The 25,463-nt window shown below is 39.5% G+C and overlaps 1 protein-coding gene across 1 annotated transcript in view; it reads left to right on the top strand.

The window, feature by feature from the left end:
* The window catches only part of PUM3 (pumilio RNA binding family member 3), a 70,395-nt gene extending 50,127 nt beyond the window's left edge, over positions 1-20,268 (top strand). The window contains exons 14-18 of the mRNA XM_075209047.1: positions 11,173-11,315; positions 13,467-13,689; positions 15,254-15,341; positions 16,939-17,029; positions 20,002-20,268. Of these exons, the coding sequence (XP_075065148.1) occupies positions 11,173-11,315; positions 13,467-13,689; positions 15,254-15,341; positions 16,939-17,029; positions 20,002-20,134 (678 nt within the window). The 3' untranslated portion in view covers positions 20,135-20,268. The remainder of the gene's footprint in view (positions 1-11,172; positions 11,316-13,466; positions 13,690-15,253; positions 15,342-16,938; positions 17,030-20,001) is intronic.
* Positions 20,269-25,463: the final 5,195 nt, after the last annotated feature.

The raw sequence follows: 25,463 nt of genomic DNA, 5'->3' as shown, positions 1-25,463 counted from the left end.
ACCACATAAATAGTTTGGTGATCCACTCTTCCTTGACCCACCTTAGATGAGGAATTTCCTTTCCATATTTGCTGTCTTCTGAAAAGCATATTCCACAGTATTTTATTATATAGCTTATAAAAATATGCTAAATAGTAAATATAATATTCTGATTTTTTTTGTGTTTTGCTTTTTTCCTCTCACTTAAAGTGGACCTTACACCCTGTCCTGCCCATTTTTTTGCTTTTATTTTATTTTTTTGGCTTTGATAAATATTGTCTTATGCTGCAGTTGGAGAGATTGTTATTTTTAGTGCACTCTGCTCTCTCCCAGTCATGCTTCCTCTAGCCCACACAGAAGGAGAATAGTGATGGATATAGGAAACCAGTTCCAGAGCAAGCAACTTTGTCTGTCAGCTCCCTCTATATAATACACTGAATTAAATACTTTTCTATTGCTTACTACATAGTCTATAAGACATTGTAGCGAAGCCTAAAAACAATGCCAGAGCACCTGGTGACAGATTTGATTTAAATTTATAGGATGTTTCTGGTGCAACAGTTTAGCTATTGTTTTATACTACTGATTATGTGTTATGAAATATTAAAGCATGCAGATTTATTTATTTTTAATCTAAAGTATTTTTATTGGCAAATCATTCTCAGCGATTTTCTTTTTTTTTTTTTCTTTCTTTTTTTTCTCTTTTCTACTTATGGTGCAGTGTATTTCCTGGCTAAAGAGCTTCAGACCTCAAACAATTTAGATGTGCACTCCATGCTTTGCCTGCACTTTGTCACGTCGACAGGATCTAACTAACTTGACAGCCCAATTTCCACAAAGCACTCATCCTGTGAGCTTCTTTGCTTCATTGTGGTCACTAAACCCCTTTTTCTGCTTCTTTTATGAACAAATCCTGGCAGTTGCGTCGCAGGGTAAATAATCCAGCACATTGCATCTCAATTGCTTAAGGAGAGTCTGTTGTACCAGATAAATGTGTCAGGCCTTCATTAAACAACAAATCTCCGGCATAAAAAGTTACTGTGTGCCAATTATTTGTGTCCAATTTTCATTGGACTTGTAATTTGTAATATGGTTTCGTTTTGATTTCTAGATCTTGTGACATTCTGCTAAAACTATATTTTAATTAAGAACAAACTTGCTCAGCTCTCTAACTGGATTGGTTTGTTAGTGGTGGTCTTTTGTCATTTCTAAGCAAACTTGACTTGGCATTTTATGCAAACATGGCATATATCAGCATGGCAAATGAAAAGTTAGCCAAAGTATTCGTAAACATGGCATTTAATAATCCTAAATCCATAATGCTGTGTAGTAAAACTAAGCTTAAGCTCTTGTTTAACCTGCTTTAAATCCTTTTCATGACTAAATAGACTTAGATTTAAAAAGCAATACTATTTCATTCTTAGACACAATAAGCTATATTCATGAACGGGGGTTTATTTTTGTTTACAAATCTGTCAGTATCCAGTCAGAATATGCATCGAGAATTTATAGTATTTTCGACATTTGCACATAAACTCAGTCAGAGTATTTTCTCACATTAAAGCTCATTTGCGAACATTATATTTAAACGTAACATATATGACTTGCAGCAAGTAAATCAAATGGCTTTTATCGGTCATGTGCAAGTTAGGTCCTGAAAGGTGCACACATTTCACTAAACAGTAGAAAACACAGTTGCAGTGTAAATGAGCCTCGTTGAGTTTATTTTGAATGAGACACAATAATTGTACCTGAGAATATTGCAGGCACAATGATTGAGTATACCCCCGCCTGCATTATTTTCAGAGCTGCTTTTCCTACACCTAGTTCTAGTCGAAGCACCACATGACAAAATTCTCCTAAAGTGCGCCCTTCCTATGGACCACTGTGTTCATCTAGTGTAGGGAGAAAATAAGAATGATAAATATGTAATTCATAGTAAACCTCCAGGTTGTTTCTATAAATACTGTTGTGCTTTTCTTTCTTGTCGATCACCATTTAAGATTTTCTCACCATTACCAGCATGATTCTTAATCCAAAACAAAAACAAATGCCCCTCTTTGGTGTCCCCATTGTGCAGCAGGTGGGGCTCTCAAAGTTCCAGTTTGATTTTTCTTATAATGTATCCACAGAGTGGCACAGACTGCTTACTGATCTCACATGTGTGTACCGTTTACATACTGCCAACTGTGCCAGTTGGACATGTTCTTTTGTGTTTTCTATGTCTGCGTAGCTTTAAAGTGCTTGACACACCACACTTATTTAATAATTCCCTTTTATCGTTTTACCAGCTGTTACCAGGTAAAGGTTTCCGTAATGGAAACCTCGGATTAGGCAGGGAGAAGTAAAAAGAAAGCAGAATATTTTTTCAACTATACAACATGATAAATGCTCCTGGAAATGCTTATAGCACTAATGTACATGTTTTACAAAAGCATTTGTTTATTCTGGCACAAAAAGTTCTGTGAGCATTACCATAATGGACCAGATGGAAGAGCAAAAGATTAAAAGAAGAGGGAGAAACATTGCCTGCATGAACTATATTGGCATCTTAATAAGAAAGCATAAGAGAAGCACTTTAGCTCCAATATGTAATTCCCATATATTTTGTTACTTGTCACATTTGACAGACTGCATTGTAACATTTACTTGGTGTTTTCTGTGGGGAATCTCTAACTGTAAAATAATTCACAATAGCCGAAATCTACAGATGACCTGTAACTTATGTTCCTATTAATAACCACATGGTTAACTCCACATCAAAGTTTATCTTTCACATGAGACTTTATAACTCTGCAGTGATGGAAGAAAGATATACCTTCTTTTCAGACCACTATCTAATAATTTTGAAAGAAGTATGTTAGTCGGGCAACTCTGTACTGCAGACTATAGCAACACCATCACTTTTTTGGGGTTAACATATTTGCTTTAAGTAAAAAAAAAAAAGAGAAATTGGTGAAACCAAGATGCACTTCTTTTAATTATTGAAGTGTGTACTAGTGAATAAAATCATTTGAGAAAGTGCTGCTAGGACAATTGAGACCACTGTGTATGTGAAAACAAAAGATAGTCAGGCACTCTAAAACAATATATAAATCACTGTGTCAGCATATACATGAGTAGGAGGATTTTGTGCACAGTATAGCTATATTGGGATAAGCTCACCTGCCAACGTCAAGACATCTCCTGTAGGCGAGTACCTAGCCTGTGTCTCCATTTTCAAAGTATGCTGCACCTTCTTTACAAAAACAAAATAAATGTATTCTTCTTAGCGTTTTTCATGACCATATAATACAGTTTGTTTTTGGTCCTCTTAGGTATCTTTTGTGAGTATTTTGTCATGTGTGCCGCATTCACATGCATTGCAACGGGACAGTACTGGAACATAGTGAATGCAGGGCCTTCTGATCTGGTTTGGGGTTTACACTGCCGTATTTGTTTAGAGCAGATGATGTGCCTGCAGTATGTTTGGGAAGGTTTTCTTGTCTTGTAGATTGTACCCCATGTCTGTTACATACATTTGTCTTCTGGATGTCAATGTGTACATATGCAGAGGAAGAATTTTGTGCGAGCCTTTCTGAAGAGTGAATCGCACCCGTTGACGCATGAAAGCAACATCATAGGAGTCTATGCATTTTGTGTTTTTCATCCAGTTTTTGTTTAAAATACATAGAAAATAAACCCTACGTTGTACCTCTCGCAAAACAGCAGTCTCTTTTGTACCCACATCCCAGTGTCCTTTTATTAATCTCGTATTGTGCCACCTCCTATTTATTTTATAACTAATAGTGCATTCACCCCTCGCTGACTAGTAAAAGGTGAAGTGCAAATTGAGACAAACTGCACACCAGCTTTTTTCCTTGTAGAGATGACTTTATCCTGATAAATGAGTGCTGTGATGCTCACAAAGTCTGCATGTATCTAATATAAACGTGTCCGGTCCATAATGTTGCGTCCACTTAAGATAACCCACTAACACCCTATCATACCTAACTAGCCTCTGTCCTCTAAGTGCTGCTGCCTTGATGACTTAAGCACTTAAATGTTCATGAAGTATTAGACACTTGTGTCTTCAAGCTCTCACATGTGATTACTTTTGTTATGACAGTGAAGAGCAGTCCCCATTCAGCTCTGATGCCTCATGGTAAAATGGGAGGGATAGGGGCTGCTTTGAAATGACTCTCGAGCACAGAGAAAATCATTTAGTTAGAATATATCTTCTACACCTTGTTTAGTATTGTGAATATGTATGAATATACTATATTGAAGTTTACACATTTCTATATCTACACACATTTGTTAAAGTATTTCTCTACATTAGTCCAATTTGTCATATGTGCCAGCAGATTGTCCTTTCCTTGTAATAGCTTATTTCTAGAACAGGAAAAGTGTATTAACGGTATTGTGAAACTTTGTTGCTTATTGCATACGCACTGCAATAGTGTTTTGATTGGTTATGTGAAAGGCTTTTTTTCAGATAGCCAAACAAATTTGTCCACGGATTTCATGCAATTGAGGATTGATGTGCTCCGTTTTGTGTTATATATATTTTTCTTTTATCCAGTCTGGGGGACACTGCTTACCATGGGTTGTGGAGGAGAGCACGGGAGTTGGCACCTAGCTAGTTAATCTTTAGCACTGCTGACTAACCCCTCCCCTCTACAATCCCCCTGTCTCTTTCTCCTCAGTTTTCTAGGTGCACAAAGGAGTTGGGCTTGTTTAGAGTTAGGTTAGGGCAGAGTTGGAAGAGTGTTCTATATATAGAGAGCACACTCGCAGAAACTGGGCAGCGGTGACCGGACTCTGTCAGAGGGAGCAGACTGCTCTCAATGGCAGAGCATTAGCGGTCACAGTACAGAGTGACAAGCGGTCTCCCGGACCGCTGTCACTCTTGGAGGCTCCAATGATAACCGGCGCTGCCATTATAGGCATAGAGCGCCGCTTATCAGATTACCTCGCCGGCGGCCATGATGACGTCATCGGTCCGCGGAGGTGCACAGAAGAAGGAGAGTCGGGGGCCATACCAAGATCCCCCCTCAGGAAAATAGGAGGGGGCATCGGGGTATTCAACGCTGCAGGAGACCTCTTCAAGGGGTCTCCATAACTCTGCCAGAAAAAAGGATAAGTTCCTTTTTAAAAAAAAAAAAATAGGAGAGACAGAAAACTTCAGAAGGGGAAACTATCACAGAGCTCCCTTGCTCTGCAGCACAAGTGGTACAGTCCGGTCTTCTGGTGCCAAGAGAAGCCCGGGAAGGAACTTATCTTGGAGGGAGCAGGCACCAGGACATTGCTGTTGGACTTCTCCCCTGAGTGGCCCTTTTGGCTAAGTACCAAAACCTTTCTTTAACCATTTACAAACTGTATTTTGTGGTTACAAGAGGGAGGATAGTAAGGATTATCGTATTTTCTTACTTGCACATATCTTTTTATTTGTTACACATATACAAGTACAACTTTTATTACAGATTAGTTGGTTACTTGTTGTTTACTCTCTCTCAAAATATCTTTATCTAAGTGTGTTTGGTGTGCTTTTCCTTTTAAAATGTCAGAAAAGGGAAAAGGCCCTATGGCTAAATATTTTACATGTTCCAGATGTAAAGTTAAATTACCATGTGGCCAGAAAGACCCGTTGGCGCTCTGCTCAGTCTGCGAAGGAGAGGTCCCCTCTGCACAAACCCAGCTCCTTCCAGCCCCACTGACGGAGGAACCAGCCTGGGTGGCTTCCCTGACAGTCTGTTTCCTCTTTAGCACAGATGATCTCCCAATTTACTCAATTGTTATCTAGTGTGGCAGCCTCTGTGACTAATCATGCTATTACACCTGTGGGGCTCCCTGCTGCCATGGTTTCTACTGAAACAGCTATAGCAGGACCTTCTTCTTTGCTTACGGACCAGCCACCTGTACCCACAGAACCTGCATGGTCCTCAGCATTTATAAAGGGTTTGGACAGACTTAACCAGTTACTTGAATCCCCATACCTGCCCCCAGCTAAAAGAAAGCGGCTTAGATCCGCTAATCCTCTCATGGTCCTTTCAGATTCGGAGGGATTTTCAGAAGAGGAAAGAGAATCAAATTTGGATTCTGACCAGGTTCAACCCTTGGAACAGGAAGAAAACACTAAATATCAGTTTATTGATGATTTGGTTTTAGCGGTGAGGCAGGCGTTGGACTTCCCAGAAATGGAGCATCCTAGTCCTAGAGACAGAAGTCTCTTTGAGTTCTACAGAAGGGGAGAACTGAATAACCTTCCTTTTGGCCTTCTTAGAGATATTGCAGAGGGAGCCTGGAAACAGCCTGATAAAAAGTTTTCTGTTCCAAAGAGGTTCTCTTCCCTGTATCCATTACAGGAGGAGGACGTGGCTCGCTGGGAGGAAATTCCGAAAGTAGATACTCCAGTAGCCCGTTTGGCCCGACACACTCTCCTTCCAGCCCCAGGCTCAGCAACTCTGCAAGATACCACTAACCGCAGAGTGGAATCCCAGTTAAAATCTATATTTGTAGCAGCGGGTTCTTCCTTTAGACCCACGTTTGCTTCAGCTTGGGTTGCTAAAGCCATGGAAGTATGGGCAGAGCAACTGGCAGAGGCCTTACAGGACTCAGAATTGATTACCCTAGCTTTACATTTGAAAGAGGCATCAGGGTACATTTATGAGGCGGCTCAGAGCACAGCATCTGTGTCCTCCTCTATTCAGGCTGCGTCAGTTTCAGCTAAAAGAACGTTATGGCTGAAATCCTGGGAAGGGGATTCAGAATCAAAGAAATCCATGGAATCCATTCCTTTTTCAGCAGGTCTGTTCGGCCCGGAATTAGATAATATGATTTCCCAGGCAACGGGGGCAAAAGCACCTCTTTGCCGTTTAGCTCCTTTCGTCAGTCCTTTCGGGGAACCTCATTGCCCAGGGGACAGTCGTTTAAAGGTAGACAACTGAATTCTCGAGGCTCGTCTGTCAGAGGCAGGTCCTCGTTTGCAGCTAGGCGCCAGGCCTCCAAGACTCGGGAGAAGCCTGCATCCTGACTGCCCCCTATTCCCTAGGAGGTGGGGGGACGTCTGTCTCTTTTTCAGGAACAGTGGGCAGCGTCATCCCAAGACCCTTTGGATTCGGGGCATTATATCAAGAGGGTACATGATAGATCTGCTGGGGCCGATACCACAGCGCTTCTTTGTAACCCCGCTACCCCGAGATCCACAAAGAAGACAGGCAATGCAGGCCTGTGTCGCCTCTCTTCTTTCGCAAAGAGTCATTTGCAGGGTCCCAGACAACCAGAAAAGGAAAGGTTTTTTTTCTGGTCAAGAAGCCGGACGGGTCCTTTCGACCCATTTTAAACCTAAAGAGCCTCAATGTGCACTTACGAGTGGACAAATTTCGAATAGAGTCCCTGAGGTCGGTGATAGACGGCCTAGAGAAGGATCAGTTTATGGCGTCCATAGACATAAAAGACGCATACCTCCACGTTCCCATTTGGAGCAATCATCCGTCTCTCCTGAGGTTCACAGTGGGGAACTCCTACTATCCACTTTGGGCTCTTCCCTTCGGCCTCTCTACAGCTCCAAGGGTCTTCATGAAGATCATGTCGGTGATGGCAGCGTGTCTTCACCTAAAGGGAGTTCAGGTCGTTCCTTATTTAGACGATCTACTCATCAAATCCTCCTCAGAGATTTGCTTACGCCAGCACTTATCCCCCACCATAGCGGTTCTCGAGAGCCATGGGTGGCTGATAAACTTAAAGAAATCCCAGGTGGTTCCGTGTCAACGCATGGTCTTCCTAGGGCTCATCATGGATACCAGTCGGCAGAAGGTGTTCCTGCCTACGGAGAAGATCAGTTCAATCCGGACTATAACAACTCAGGTCTTGTCATCTCTCAATTCATTTGTGCATGCGGCTGCTTGGGAAGATGGTGGCCTCCTTTGAAATGATCCCCTTCGGTCGGGCTAATTCTCGATGCTTCCAGTGGGATCTGTTAACAAAATGGTCAGGATCCCACCTACGTTTGGATCTCCAGAGGATCTTGCTGTCTCCGGGGGCGAGAGAATTGCTCCAGTGGTGGCTGAATCAGGATCACATGTCGGTGGGCAGGTCTTTCGCTCCATGGTCATGGATCATAGCCACAACAGACGCCAGCCTGAGAGTTTGAGGGGCAGTAGTCCTGCACCTCCGGCTCCAGGGGCTCTGGTCTGTTTAGGAATCAGCCTTATCAATAAACACGTTTGAGTTGAAGGCAATTCTTTTAGCTCTTCGGGGGGCCCAGACCCTCCTTCAGGGCCACCCAGTCAAAGTTCAGTCCGACAATGCCATGGCTGTGGCATATGTCAACAGGCAGGGAGGAACCAGCAGTGCAGCTGCAATGCGAATTGCAGCTCAGATTTTTGCTTGGGCAGAATAGTATGTTCCAGCAATCTCGGCAGTGTTCATTCCGGGAATAAAAAATTGGGAGGCCGATTACCTAACTCGAAATCCAATGATGCCGGGGGAGTGGTCACTCCCATCCGGAAGTATTTCAGTCTCTAGTTCAGAGATGGGGTCTTCCGGATATAGAGCTCATGGCCTCCAGACACAACAAAAAAGTTCACAGGTTTTGCGCAAGGGCAAGAGACCCCTTAGCAGTAGCAGTGGACGTGATGACCATGTCATGGGAATTCAGGTTGGGATACCTGTTTCCCTCGATTCCCATGCTTCCTCGCGTGCTCAGACGAGTAAGGCAGGCGGTCTGCCAGTAATTCTAATAGCTCCCTCATGGCCGCGTCGAGTGTGGTACGCGGACATAATCACCATGGCGAAAGGACAATGATATCGTCTTCCGTCCCGAGACGACCTTCTTCTTCAAGGTCCCTTTCGTCACCAAAATTTACCTCAGCTTAGTTTAACGGCATGGCTGTTGAAGCCAGCCTCTAGAGGGTTTCTACCCCAGTGTAGTGAACACTATGCTGCGAGCTCGAAAACCGATTTCAGCTCGCATCTATCATCGTATTTGGCGAGCCTATATCAGATGGTGCGAAAATAAGTCCTGTCACACGTCTTCTTTTTGTCTCCCTCGCTTATTGGCTTTTCTTCAGGATGGGCTGTAAGCAGGGCTCTGTTTTAGGTTCCTTAAGAGTTCAGGTATCAGCACTTTCAGTTTTCTTTCACCTGAATTTAGCGGATTTGCCAGACATCAAGACCTTTCTTCAGGGAGTCTTACATATTCAGCCTCCCTATGTTCCGCCTACAGCACCATGGGATCTTAACCTGGTACTGGATATGCTTAAAGGGCCTCCTTTTGAGCCTTTACTGGTGGCAGATTTTAGGTGTTTGAACTGGAAGGTCGTCTTTCTTTTGGCTATTGCATTGGCACGTAGGGTGTCGGAATTGGGAGCTCTGTCGTGCCGGGAACCATATCTGGTTTTTCACGAGGACAGAGCGGTATTGAGAACACTCCCTTCCTTTGTTCCAAAAGTAGTGTCGGCTTTCCATTTGAACCAGGAAATTGTGGTTCCGGTCTTTTCATCAACTTCTCATTCTGATTCTCATTCTCATTCAGCAGTCTATGGAAAAGTTAGATGTGGTTAGGGCTCTCCGTATTTATGTCAAAAGAACTTCTCAGATTAAAGTCCATTGAGAGATTGATTACGGCAACCATTAAGCACGCTTACATAAGGGTTAACCGTCCTGTGCGAGAGAGACTTACGGCCCATTCCACCAGATCGGTAGGGGGGTCGTGGGCAGCGAGAAATGGGGCTTCTGCCGACCAGCTTTGCAGGGCAGCCACCTGGTCTTTCTGTCAACACATTTACCAAATTCTATCAATTTAATGTATTCGCATCCTCGGATGCAAATTTCGCTCGTAGTGCTCTACGAGCGGGGCTTTCAGAGCAGTCCCACCCTTAGAGGGCTGCTTTAGAACGTCCCCATGGTAAGCAGTGTCCCCCAGACTGGATGAAAGCGAAGAGGATTTATGTACTTACGTTAATCCGTTTCTCTGATTCAGTCTGGGGGACACTGCGATCCCTCCCTTCTGCTTTTCCTCTGTATGCTCTTGGTTGATTGACCTTTCTCCTTTTGGCTTTTTGAATTAACTGATGAGGAAGAGGCAGGGGGATTGTAGAGGGGAGGGGTTAGTCAGCAGTGCTAAAGATTAACTAGCTAGGTGCCAACTCTCGTGATCTCCTCCACAACCCATGGTAAGCAGTGTCCCCCAGATGGAATCAGAGAAACGGATTTAACGTAAGTACATAAATCCTCTTTTTTAAAATAATGATCATGGAAATGTCAGTGAATTAAGGAAGTTGATCTTTCTCTTCCACACTGAAATATTTTTAGACTGAGCCTGTAAGTTTTACAACTATTTCTTATTTTAATTGTTATTTTTGTGTCATGCCGCTGCTTCACTCCTCCACTGTAATTAGATGTGAGAGATGCAGGACTAATAGTTACCACATTGGGGCTTTAAATCTAAGAGCACTAGACTGACAGTGCGCTTCACTTCTCAGAGGTCTGCATAGTGGGTCATTCTTTGTGGAGACCATATTTTTTCAACTGTACAGCTTGATAGTGAGGAAGAATCACTGGCACTCTAAGCAGGGAAATAATGCTGTATAAAAGCTAGGAACAGCCCTGCATTAGTAATGTTATGCATTCACCTCCCATTATTTACAATCGGAATTATAAGAGAGGCTTTGTGTACCCATCATAAAAATAAGTAGATACTTATACTTATCAATTGGTAAAAAGAAAAAACAATAGTGTTCTTTTTAACAAATTCAATCACTTAGAATTAGAGTGGTTTTAATAATAGAGCAAATTTTGAGAAATAACTGACTTTGCAAATGTATTTTAAGTAGTCCGATTTAATATGTGAAATCACCAAACTATAACCCCAGAGTAAATTGTTTGCTATTCCCGATGTACTGTTTACTTTTTAATTTTTGCCACTTTGTGTTTATTGCAATGAAGCATCTGCTTGGTTTTTCCACAGGAGACATTACTCCATGAAAAATTCAGTAGCATCATCACCAGCCAGATTTATATTTAATCATATCGTTGAAGTAATAAATTGAAATTATTGATTTGCGTTGCAAGCAGTAGCTAAACAATCATACTGTTTGGTGACATTGCACAGTCCTGATGCTGTTCTTACAAGTTTAACACTGTCAGCATATGGGACGAATGTTGCTAATGATGGGTTTGCATGTTATATCTTGTCATTTCTTTACACAGGAAATTATCAGTGCCTTGCCCAACCTAATCAAAGACAAATACGGGAGGAAAGTGCTGCTCTATTTACTGAGCGGACGCAATTCTGCGCATTTTCTGCCTGAGATCATTGAGGTGCTCAAGCAAGGAGATGTCAATGCACACAGGTAAGCATGTCACAGATTTTACTACATAAAAAGATGTTGCATTATAATGCAAATTGAATTTTATTGTGCATCTTGTTTTACCAATAAATAAAGGGAGTTATAACATTTAATTATGACATATTATAGTCATTTTATAATCCTTGGTGTAGCCTAATGGATTTTTTATCTACCTCAAGAGGTATCTGGTGAATGCCAGTTCATCATCATCATTTTTTTTTATATAGCGCCACTAATTCCGCAGCGCTGTACAGAGAACTCACTCACATCAGTCCTTGCCCCATTGGAGCTTACAGTCTAAATTCCCTAACACAGACAGAGACAGACACAGACTAGGGTCAATTTGTTAGCAGCCAATTAACCTATCAGTATGTTTTTGGAGTGTGGGAGGAAACCGGATCACCCGGAGGAAACCCATGCGGACACGGGAAGAACTCCACACAGATAAGGCCATGGTCGGGAATTGAACTCGTGACCCCAGTGCTGTGAGGGAGAAGTGCTAACCACTACGCCACCGTGCTGTCAGTTGTTAACATTTAAAACAAACAGGATAGGCAAAAGCCTCAAGAGATCCTTATTTCAGGTGTCTGTACTGGTAAGGGAAAGCTGGTAAGGGTTAACTATTTACAGTACACTATGGTGACCTTCAGACTACGGTTTGATACCTCTCCCAGTGACCAGAAAGCTTAGAAAAAAAATAAAAAAGCAAATGGCTTTATGTTCCTTTCTATAGTTTGAAATGTGCGTAAATGAGGAGTTGTCATTATGGCAAGGTGATCGAACTTGATTTGTGAAATGGGTACCTAGTTTGCTTCATTGCATGTGTTTATCTGTCTTATGTGACTGCTGCATCTACAATGATAGCAGTGGCCACTTGATAACACGGCAGAAGATCAATCTCTCCTCCTGCTGATCTTATACTGCTTCGACATGAATAGCGATATCTCTCTGTGTAAAGCTCAGTACAACAGCCACAGTGATGTGTTTGAACGCCTGCTGCTTCCCCCCATGCTGACCTTCTTAATATCACACATTATTCTGTTTGTTATACAGCAAAGTAAGGCAAATTAATACCATATCTGACTATGAAAATTAATATTTAATTTCAATGCACTTGTGTTTATGGAACACATTCCACGTAATTGATGATACAAATTTCTCAAGGAACATTAGAGCTTACATGAGCTATCCTATGCTGGTAGCAGTCGGCTCCTTTGTCACTGTGGTAACAGTCGACGTAGGGAGGTGTATTTTAGAATCCACTTCATAATTTAATCGGCTTATGTTTTTATGATCTTCATGCTTGGCATCAAATTGCTACCTGCAATAAGTACTAACTGTCCTCTCTTAAGGCAGAGATCAGTTATGCCATAATGCACCCCAAATTGAATCCTCCTGCTTTGAATATAATATGGGACTTCTCTTTCACTCATATATTCGGTTGCGATAAAGGAATTCACAATTTTACTATTCCATAGGGCAGGTGCCAAGTAAACCTTAAAGCCGCCTGTGTGAGCGGGAAATCCGCTCATGAAATTCACCACTATTGTCCTAGCATACACCTCTGCTCTAATAAAACAAGATTTGGTAATAACAAACACGCAAAGAGGGCCCCACTGCTCACAAGATTACAATCTATAGGCTCATAAATAAGGCTGACCTGCTGTGGGCAAGTTCCTGAGCAGATCCTCCCATCACACAGGCTCCTAGAAGCTTTTGTCAGCCACTTTTCATTTGTTTAACCGAAAATGGCAGGAAAGGTCTCATTCGGGTTTTCTAGGGCGGATTCAATTAAAACCGGAATTTCTATGTATAAAACATTTATAGGTATGAATAAAATTGTTAATCCAAGAATAATCAAGAAAGCACACAACAATCTTGATACATTATATAGAGCGCACTACATGCAAGACTGCACTGAACAAAAATGACACCGATAGTTCTGCAGCAGGAATGATTCTGTTTGTTGGTACAAAAGCAGATCCTGCTATGTTACAGCACCTGGTGATGAGGTATAAATGTGGGGTGTCCTGATCTTTTATAATTTTTATTTATTGTCTCGGATAACGGGGTGGAAAAAATAAAGTGACCATAGTGAATTTTTACACACATGCCATGTGACCAATTTCATTTTGCCATGCTCTCTCCCTACAGCAAGAAAGATCCTGCTGTGCGTCGCCGTGAACTGTTGGAAGCTATTTCTGGACCTTTGTTAAAATATCTTGGAGATAACTTACAAGAGTTGGTGTTACAGAATACCATGTGTGTCATGGTGACTAATATTTTGTTGTATGCACTCGGGGACCCACTGCCAGTGATGTCCGCCATTGCCAGTATGGCAGCAGAAGATTTTGTGCCAGGTGGCAAAGATGGAGAGGTATTTGTTGTTTCTCCCAGTAACCTAACAATAGCGCCAAGTGGTCACAAGAAACTTGGTATGCAACTACCACTACTTTCTTGACAGTAGTATACCATATTTTTTTTTAACTGCTCATGTGATAAAGAAACGGAAAGTTTGTTGTTTTTTTTACTTTGTTTTTTTACTTTGTAATTATTTATTTAACAAAAACAAGCCCATCATGAAGTACACCCCTACTGCTTTTCATATCAGTAAAGAAGGTAATTTGAACCATGGGGTGCTAATCAAATAACTCATTTATTTGATCTTCAGGAAGCGCTACCACCTCTGTGCTGAAGCATACATTTCACCACTTCAGTTTGTAGCATTCAGGTTTGTGTGAACACCATGGTGAGGATTGAAGACATCTGCATTGAACTCCGCAAAGCAATTAATTCTGCTCATCAGTCTGAAAAGGGTTATAAGGCATTTTTCAAACCATTTGAAATCAATAATTTTACAGGGAGAGAGGTTATTTTCAAATTGAGACCATTGCTAATCTTCCCATGATTTGGCATCCCAGGAAATTCACCCAAAAGTTCAGACCACATGATGCTTTGTGAAATTGCAAAGAATCCAAAAGCTACACATTGGGATTTAACGGCTTCTGTCAACACAGTAAATCTTGAAGTGCATGATTATCAAAAGATTGAACAAGTGTAGTTTTCATGGAAGTGTGGCCAGGAGATGGTCCTCCCAAAACATTAGCAGTATGACTTAGGTTTGCAAAGTTGGTTCTGAACAAAACACTATTTCTTTAACAATGTCCTCTGGACAGACCAGGACAAAGTGAAGCTGCTTGGTTTTGATGCAAATCACTGACCAACTGTCAAGCACGGTAGTGAAACAGTGCTAATTTGGTTGTCTTGCAACCACATGACCTGTACCCCTTGCAATCATTTCTCAAAAATAATGTAAATTCATGTGGTTTATGTACTTTTTCACACATGACTTCTCTCTTGATGGCTTATTTTTTATTGAATAAATAGTAACAAAGATTAATCTTGTGTTGTTTGTAACGTGTTTAGATTTCTATCGTTTTCCTACACTGTGAGGCCTAGCTGATTAGAGGGGTCATGTGTAGCGTTAGAACTATTACAGAGCTGCTCTCCTACAATAAAACCCTGGTCCTGACATCACTGGGGATTCCAGGATATGGGAGCATGCCTCTTTTCTAATAGCTCAGTATGCAGTAGGTGTGGAGGAGGAGAGCTTGTGTCCACAACCTAATGCTAAAAGGTTTGAGGGCAGAAATGGGGGCATGCTTGAGGAGTCGGGTTGTCTTGTTTGAGTGGCCATGAAAACCTGCCAACAAGGTCTTGTCCAGCCCAAGTTTAATGTAATTTACACTCTATTCTTTCAAATTTGCTAGTATAACTTGAAAATCCATTCAGTACTATGATAGAAACCTGAATTTTACTATAAAATCTGTAATGCTGGGAATTTGTTAAAGACAGATTGGCTATGTGTAGTATTTGATGTAGACATGCTATTCCACTGGGGATAGAGAGTGACCTCCTCCTTTTTGTGGTTCTTTTTAAAGCTTCACATTGCAGAGCACCCCGCTGGTCACCTGGTGCTGAAATGGTTGATAAAGCAAGATAAAGACTTAAAAGAAAACAGTAAAGAAGGTATGTTCAATATTTTGATTATTATAAAGAGAGTACAGAGAGACTACATCTGACCTCAAGGATATATTATACATTTTACACCCTCCACTTTCTATTTGGGATCTCATGTTCGATTTCTGCATGAATGTGTGTTCTCTTTGTGTATTGCAATACTGTATGTGTTTCTCTACATACTGTTTGTTGTATTTTCAAGATTTGTGTGCATAAAATGATTGTTGAAATATTCTTGAGCGCACTTTTCTAAATGGATCACTATTAACATGCTAGTGTGTAAAATGTACATACAGTATGTTTATTACACTTCACACTAGCGTATGATCCTATGAATTTTGTTGATGTTTATTGGCTGTCAGTGACATGAAATTAACTGATATAGAAGTGTTGGTGACCAGAGTTCAGCCCACAGTTGCAGTTCTGCTCAGTGGAGTTTCAGCTCGAAACATGCGCTTTATCTTTGCTGGCTTCAGTGGCAGCAAAGTCTAGGGCAGCGATGATTATAGAAGTGTTGGTGACCAGAGTTCAGCCCACAGTTGCAGTTCTGCTCAGTGGAGTTTCAGCTCGAAACATGCGCTTTATCTTTGCTGGCTTCAGTGGCAGCAAAGTCTAGGGCAGCGATGATTATGTTATCAAGGTGTCGCGTGACATCTTGCGGTGGCCAATTCATCCACTGGAGGGCGAGAGGTCATTTACTATTGTTATATAGTACAAACGTTGTGAGAGTGACTTCTTTATTTAGAATACTCAATTGGTAATTATAGCTCCTATCATTCTGCTAGGGGTGAGCCAAATGTAGTCTATCATTGTTCTAAACTTACATAAACATACAGCCTCTCCTTTATTGGCTCTGTACCAGGTTACTAGTAATCATGATAATGATTCTGTTAAATTTTTATCGAGTGCACTTTTCTGCTGTGCTTTTTAATTTTTTACTTTTTGGTTTAATTTTTTTTTTTGTTGCCTTCTATACATATCATTGAATGCTATCAAAATCATCCATGTGATAAAGTGGGCACAGCTTGTTTCTTACATACAAATGGAAAGACTTGGGCATATGCTAGTATCATATGTTGCAAGTTATGAAATCACAATACAAAATTCAATATCCATCATTTAATTTGCATTGTACATTTCTCATGATTGGGGTTTAAATGTGTAATATTCTTGTCTTGACGTTATTATCCATTTAAACTATTTTGTAGCCTGTAATGAAACCTATCCAGGTTTGACTGCTTTGCATTACATCAGCGTGTTGCAGAGTGCTGTTTTGTAAATGTGCGAGCTGTAATGTATGCAAGTGCCTTTGATAATGTTGGATCTTGACCTGATTTGACATTGGACTTGCCACAGTATTTGCTCTCTGAAAGTGTATATGAATTGGAAAACCTACATTAGAAAATATTTAGTTCTACTAAGTATGCTCAAAGAAAAAATAATGGCATATGTGTGCATGATGTTTACTGTTTTAAAGGCCAGTGCAGTAACTGAATTATTTATATGTGTATTTATGTGTGTATGAATCTGTCTTTTACTTATGTTTATTCCTTAAGTCATTGGGTCTGTAACACATAATCACAGTTTTTATTTTTAATAACCACAGGCTGCTTCGCTAGAACATTAGTAGAACATGTGGGCATGAAGAAACTCAGCAGCTGGGCCCAAGTGAACAGAGGGGCCATAGTCCTGTGTTGGTAAGGATAAGACTGTTCATTTTAAAATGGGATACTGTTATGTCATTGACCTGTAGGGATTGCATAGATTGTGAGGGCTAATGGGTGTTTTTGTAGACCGTTTAGACATAGAGATGTCTATGTCACGGTCCTCCGTTACAAGTTGTAATCAAAGAAAATTGTGCTGAGTAAAAAAAAACAAACTGCTACTACTTGTAATTTGTATTATTGTGTTCTAATGTTTGCATACACTGATGATGCATGTAATATTATGGCAATGCTGGCTTATGCAGGACAGTTTGGGAAATATAACAGATCATGCACTGTGTATTTTCGACCTCTAGCAATTTTAAAAAGAGTAATAATGGAAGTGCTTCTTAACACTGTTCCCTACACAATAATTTTAGAATAATAAAAAACACTTATGAAAATCAATTTACATAGTAAATGTTTCCAGTAGCACAGTATAACTTTCATCTCCAACTTCATACTGATGCTTATATATGTCCTTATTGCTTTCACTTGAGTAAGTTGACCATTCAATATACATGAAAATGTATTGTGTGTTTCTGTGTGTATATGAATAGCATATTTTTATGGCATATTGTCCAGTACAGCCATACATATGTACTATTATGTGTAAGGGACAAGGAGAAAAGCTGTGCTAATTCCATCTTCTTTTAGACTGCACTATTCACCTCAGTCTAATCCTCATTAGGAACGGCAGACTGAGTTTTGCAAGGCGTTTGACCCTCAGGAGAAATATATCTGGTTCAGACATTGCAGCTAGGAAACCCTGTAGCTTGACTTGTAATGAGCCAAATCTCAGAAAACGCATGACGCCCTTTGTTCTGTGATTAACTCTTTGGGATTGCCTACCCCTTTTATTCCAATACATGTTCTTAGGTAATAGTAATTATCTCTGCTCATGTTGGCCTTTGCTCATTGTTTAGCTAGTTGGTGTAATTTAGAAGAACATTGTTTCAGTTTCTGTTTGGATTATACGGTTTAAGTATTGTTTTTCATGTGAGCACAATGGTTAGTCTTCTGTTTTGGTTTCACCTTGAATTCCAGTAACTATGTAACGGTACAATTATTGCAAACAGTATGTGCTAGTGTAAAGTCTTTGTGTTTCTTATAGGAGAAAAGGACTAATTAGCTGTATAACGACACACATAGTACCTATACTTCAAGACCATTATCATGTACTGCTGGTCGACGTCTCTCCCTGTCAATGCATAGGAGTACTAAATCTTCTCTCCCCCTGATTGTTGTGGCCTGCCACACACCATGCTACAATTATAGGAGGTTAAATGCATTGTTTAGATGTAATGGGTTGGAGTTTTAAAAGATTTTACATTTTTCCCTGATGTGCAGGTTGACAGCCCCGTGTCTTGCTTGGCATAAAACTTTAGGCTGTATAAAAGAGCCCTAAAAATCATGTTTCAACTTTTACACATCCTAGATAAATATCTTATAACCATGCCTGAACCAGTTCTTCCAAAAGATAGAAGCCAGCAATTTTATGATGGAAAAGCCACAAACAGAAAACACTTGGGGTAGGGTTATGGACCTTACTTAGTATATCACGTTGCACATTATATAGTAGATCATAGTATTTACATTTTGGGCACTTGTATATTATACAGCCAAATTGACCAGTAGAGCATGTTATACCTGTCTTTTGCCCACCACTCTATTTACTAACCCTCAAGTGCATTGATGTGGAAAAGAACCAGATTAAGTCTGTGGTGCACTAGGCTGCACATACATATAAGCATTCATAGTGTCCTGAATTCAAACATCACCATATGAAAATGTTCAGTACATCTGTAATTAGTAGAAATCAGGCCATCTCATACCCAACTGTTAAGCTTGCACGACCCTATGAAAATGAGCTGTATAAATATTTAATTTAGGATTTATGTTGTGACATTTTAAATAATTATTTTCAATTGTTTTAATGTTTAGTTTCATTTTTTCCCTGTTTGTGCCATATGTGACAAACCTACATCACAAGCCCCTTTACAAATAAGGTAGTCATAATCATTAAAAATAGAATGGATCTGAGCTTTGTTCTCTGGTTAACACTTGAGTGTACAAAGATAGGAAATAAAAAGTTAACACCAAAAACCCATTTGTAAGATAAATAAATGTATGTTAAAGTTAAATTGCTTTAAACCTCTAACAATATATGCTGACAGATTGTAAAGTAACTTTGCTCTTATGCCCAAATTTGCTATAAAATGTGAAAGTTGAGTGAGCCGGTAAATCTGATCCTGGCAAGATTTTTTTTTTTTTTTTTTTTTCTGTAAAGAGAATTAAACCATTGGCTACTTTATAATAAAAAGTGAACATTTTAATATATGGATTTATTGTGGCATCAATGTGAATTTTAAAAACCATTACTAGTGAATGAGCTTTTCTTTTATAGTAAATTGTGTATTTTTTTTCATATGCATTGAAAACATGTTTTTCCTTTGAACAACAGAACTATATGCGTTACTTTTTTACATTTATAACAACTGAACAATGTAGTCCCTGGAATACAATAATGCACATATCAATGGTGCTGTTTAACAAATATAACCTAGCATCTGAAACCCCATTATGAATTTAGCAACCTGTTGAATGGGATTTGTCTAGTCCTGCTAATGACAAAATTTTTTGATTTCACCAGTTAACACAATGTCCTAAATCATGACACCGTTTTATATAGTCAGGATTGTAATATCCATAAATAGGGAAAGCATTTCTGATTAAAAAAAAAAATCACTTTTTCCAAAAAAGGGAAGGAAACTTACATTTAATATTAGAGTAGTGTAAAATCAACCCACTGCTAACTATGGTATTGTTTGTTAAAAGTTTTGTTCACATTATAGTACAATAAAAATGTAAGTCCGGTGCTGCCACCTCTTTTGATCAAATTCTGACTCTGAGATGTTTTTGTGTATAAGTTGATTTCTAAGTACTATTTTTTGTCTTTGTTTTAGTCTTTTACAGAGTTCAAATGAAGAACTTGCACTTCAGGTAAAAAATGGACTCAAGGGCCAGGTGACCATCCCAACAGACGCCAAAAACACAAAAGCAATTGAGGCCTTAATAGAAAAGTTAAATTCTCCTTAGCGGTTTTATTTCTTTCTGCTGCGCAGTTGAATAATTGCCTGTGTACAATCTGTAGACATGATTTACTGTTTTAATGGCCACGGAGAGAACTGTAAGAATGTTTTATATTTATAAATAAAACTCCTTTACCAACATGGTTTGACATGTCTTTTATCATTTTATTTGTCATATTGTTATAGCAAGCTTATAAACATATGTCCTCTGGGTTATTAACATTTTATATGCAATTTGTTTACTGCAATTACAATAAAAATTGTCATCTTTAAGATATGTTGTTCAAAATAATGAGCGTGTCAACTTTTCTTAAATGTCTTACTACAACATATAGACCTAAAGGGATGTTTCTAGAGATTGGTACGGATTATATAATTATCGTTTATTGAATTGAATGAAACTAAGATAGTAATATTATCTTTAGTGCCAGGATTTCTAGTGTTGAAAACAGATACCTAATTTCCTAACACATACACATATATTAATGGCCAGCTTGCTCTGCGTGCAGTGAGAACTCACTGTATGTGAGTATCAGACAAACCCTTAATAGCTTGACAAATATTATTACACATCAATAAAACAAATGCCCGCTTAACAGTCTGATTTATTTTAATTGTGATTTTCATTAAAATTCCCCCAATACCTTCAAAATGGTAGGGGGTGAATATATATATATATTTATTTATTTTTTATTTATTTTTTTACTTTTAATTTGACTTTTTTTCCACATATCTCTTCAAATGCCTCACTTGTTGAATGAAGTGCTACAACAATCTTTTTACAAATAGGGGCTGATACAGAGTATTATGCCAGTTTGCGTATCTTATCTTGCATGAAATTGCTTTGCACCCACCCACAAAGTGGGAGCTTGCAAAAGCACCCAGGCAGATTTGTATGACTGTCATTTACACAGGCTGCGCCTGAAGTGGTGCGACGGGGGCATTTCAGCGCTAGTAGAGTATTGTAAGGTTGGGTACGAAACTACAAGACAATTGAAGCACTGCAATATCCTTAATGATTTTACCAATGATGAGGGGAGGCTAATTATGCTGATTCATGTGTACACACTATACAAGTGTTACATGATTTACCTTCAGATCTGTGCTCATCTCATCACTATCGTTTGAAAAGTTTGGAACTCTGCACGCTCATAGAGATCTATGCACACTGCCGGTCGTGAGTGCATACACATTGCGTAATTGGAACAATGTCATTCCATCGTTGAACTAGATTTTTAGTTCAGTTTAAAGAAATCTCGTTCAACAATACAATGTGCTTTGGAATGATAATTGTTCAATGTTGCAGAGTACAAACTACTGTGATATCGGGCCAACTGGTCGTTTATCATCTGATTGGCTGGATAATGGTACATTATGCCACGATTTCAAATGGATGCATACCGGAAAAAATACATATATGCTTAGTTCAGTTTAAAGAAATCTCGTTCAACAATACAATGTGCTTTGGAATGATAATTGTTCAATGTTGCAGAGTACAAACTACTGTGATATCGGGCCAACTGGTCGTTTATCATCTGATTGGCCGGATAATGGTACATTATGCCACGATTTCAAATGGATGCATACCGGAAAAAATACATATATGCCTGATCCCACTTAACAGGATAAGTTTTGGCTTTTATGACCCAAACAAAACAGGAAACACAAAAGCTTCACTTATGCACTAGTTATTATTGAAAGCCAGGAGTAAAAATGACATATATGGAACTTAATGGAACAAAACTGAGGCTATGGGAAAGATAAGGCATATAGGCTTCAGTTCCAGTGCAATATAATAACATTATAAGGAATAATACAGCTGCTAATAGATATGGAACCTGCAGTATGTATGACCTCACAATCGCTAGCATTGCTGCCTCGCAGCATTAGGGTCTTGGGTTTGATACCAATTAGGGTGCTGTCTGCCTGGACTCTGTATGTTCTACTGTCCATGTTGTTTTCTTCTCATGGTCCAAATATGCTGATAAGTTAACTGCTTACTAAATTGTTCTGCCTGTGATAGGAAATTTAAATTATAAGCTTCACTGTCAGGGACTTGTGTGAATGAATAAACAAACTGTGCAGTGCTGCATAATAAGTTGGCACTATAATAATCGCTGCATTTAGTATCTGATTATATACAATCCACATTTCCTATAAACATTAATGTCCTTGTTTGTGTAAAATATCACTATAACTAGAGGGAAGTCCAAAAACATTGATAACATTCTTGTGTCCTCTTCACTCAAACGCCACCGTCTCACGAACTGAGCATATATGTATTTCTGGTCACAATGCATTGTTCTTGGCAATCTACATTGATGGGCAAAGGAGATTAATACAGGTTTGATTTGTGAGACTGAACATACAGTATACTTATTCTTCCATGCTAAACAATATATGCAGGTTTAGAGTATGCAACCATGTCATACAGGTCACAGTGATAAAGCAAGATTAGAGATGATACATGATGAATAAACCATATAAACATTGACTCGGGCTAAGATTGAGTGCGAGACACCAAATAAAGCAAAGGATAACATTTTATACACAACAGCTTAGTATCGGTTATTACAAAAGCCTATATTAAATAATTCAACATTGCAAATGTATTCTACACTTAATCATGTTTATGCAAAACATAATTTAGAGCAGGTTTAATAGGTGACTCGCAGTAAAATAATTTAAGTTTGCAATTGTCTAACCAAGACAAGAAGACATTAATTCATTATTTACAGTGATCCAAATTATATGGAGGCTTCTTTATCTTTTATTTATATAAAGTAGCCAGAGAACTCTTCAGCTCAACTCTGTTTATTAATTGGCCATAACGCTTCCTCTCTGGGATCAACACTACCCTCCTTCAGTTCATGTGAATAAGCTGGGCACGGTGACAGAACTGCATAAATGATTCACTGCATGAAAAAAAAGTCTGAACACGTTTGCTAAGAACATTTGAAAATACATTTATGAGGCATTACATTTACTTGATCCATTTTATGTGATCATTTCATGTCTTAATCAGAGCGCATTGAAATGTTTTGTTTTACAAATCTGACAAGAAGATTGATTACAATAGGTGACACACTAAGGGCAGTCTCCATCCAGCAGAGGCACATGGCTTGAGAATGGCTAAAACAAGTGTTTTGTGACGATTGTTTTATTATTTTCCCTTAATATTTAGGTTTGACAATATATATTGTATGTAACCTTGTAATGTAATTTCATTGTGTGCTTGGAGTCTGAACATATGAAAGTGTCAATAATCTTTGGAAATTAGCCAGACCAAGGAACAGATAAGCATCCCTGAGGAGTTTTTTTATGCATGCAGAGGGTGTGGACCTGACCAGCCGAGCAGAGGTGAGAACTCAGGCCCTGTGAACATTCCAGATCTCAGGACATCCCTAACTAGCTTCGTAAGCCCTGTGACATTCTGGAAATCAATCTGTCCTGATTGACAACTAACCTCCAAAGGTGGGAGTGAGAGCTGTGTGGAAAAAGGTTTAAAATCTTCTGTCTTAGACAATAACGGGTGCATTTTCTAAGGGGACCTATCAATGGTGAAAGTGTGCCATCCTTCTCTTACTCCTCACACACCACATCTTAACTAGTAAATTAGTGATTATGGGTTTATTTCCTATTTTATTTCTGAAACTTATTTGTGCAAGTTACAGCGGGTGAAATAAGTATTAAACACATCTTTTCTCAGTAAATATATATTTAATGTGGCTATTGTAATAAAATTTACACTAAATGTCAGCAACAACCCTTGTAATTCACACATGCAAAAAAATCAAACCATAGATGTTCATAAATTAAGTTTTGTGTACTAATGTGAAATGACTCAGGGAAAAAGTATTGAACAAGCTTCCTGAAATTTATTTAATACTTTGTACAAAAGCTTTTGTTGGTAATGACCCTTTCAATAGGCCTCCTGTATGGAGAAACTAGTCACATGCATTGCTCAGGTGTGATTTTTTTTTCCCTCATTTTTCAACGCATTTTTTCTTCAAATCTTGAAGGTTCCGTGGGCTTCTTCTATGTACTCTGATCTTTAGTTCTTTCCATAAATTTTCAATTGAATTCAAGTCAGGTGATTGGCTGGGCCATTCTAGCAGCTTTATTTTCTTTCTCTGAAACCAATTGAGAGTGTCCTTGGCTCTGTGCTTGGAATCATTGTCTTGTTGAAATGCCCACCCTCGTTTCATCTTCAGCATCCTGGTAGATGGCATCGGATTTTTTTTATCAAGAGTGTCTTGGTACATTTTTCCATTCATCCTTCCTTCAATTACATGCAGTATGCCAGTACCATGGCAGAAAAACAGCCCCACACCATAATGCTCCCACCTTCAAACTTCACTGTTGGTATTGTGTTTTTGGGATGATGTGCAGTGCCATTTCTCCTCCAAACAATGTGTGTATTATGGCATCCAAAGAGTTCAATTTTGCTCTCATCTGACCACACTATATTCTCCCAGTATTTCACAGGCTTGTCCAAATGTTGTGCAGCAAACTTTAAAGGAGCTTCAACTGTTACGAGCCGCGGCGGTGCCCAGTGGCCGCGACTCACTCACCTGCGTCCCGGCCGTCGCTATGGCGACCGGAACGTCACTTCCGGCCGTTGCCGGGGCAACGAGTAGACGCTGCAGCGCTGCGTCCCGGCAATGAGAGGAAGCCGGGCGCAGCGCTCACCATATTCTCTAGCCTGTGGGCTAATTAATGCAGAAAACAACGATGGTGGGTTCCGCGCTCCCTATGTAAAGATATTGGTAGGCTGCCTATAGGATTGTGAAGAAGGGGGGGGTGGGCCTCATCCCTCCATAATACAAGATTGAAACAACAGGGATATCCAAAGGCGCCAAAATGGTGTGTAATGAAGCACAAAGTAATAATTCAAAACATTGTATATTTAACAACATGTATGAATCAGTGCACTGATATAAAATCAAATAACATTTTACATACATACATATAATTTAAGTCCTCAGGGACAGGCAATTGGGCATATTCTGTTTACAGAACTTTTGATGCAGTCCGTGGTATATGTGAGAGGTTCAAAGCAAGGCTGCTTGTGGTTATACCACGAGTATGCGTTGGTCAATTATCAAATATCAAACAGGTGTCCTAATACATAAAGTCCCGTTTTACAAAATCACAAATATTATGACACATATATCCATATGTATTCAATCCTGCGGTGAGCAGGTGGGTACGTTGATATGTAGGTACAGTCAATGGTTTTGCATGCATAACATCCAAGCCAGATAGTTTGCAGCTTGTTTATACAAACGATTGCTGATCCGTGCCACCCTGTGTGGTAAGGTGTCCCAAAAAAA

The sequence above is a fragment of the Mixophyes fleayi genome, chromosome 1 (genome assembly GCF_038048845.1).
Source record: "Mixophyes fleayi isolate aMixFle1 chromosome 1, aMixFle1.hap1, whole genome shotgun sequence".
Classification (NCBI taxonomy): Eukaryota; Metazoa; Chordata; class Amphibia; order Anura; family Limnodynastidae; genus Mixophyes; species Mixophyes fleayi.
This window is presented reverse-complemented; position numbering and strand designations above follow the sequence as displayed.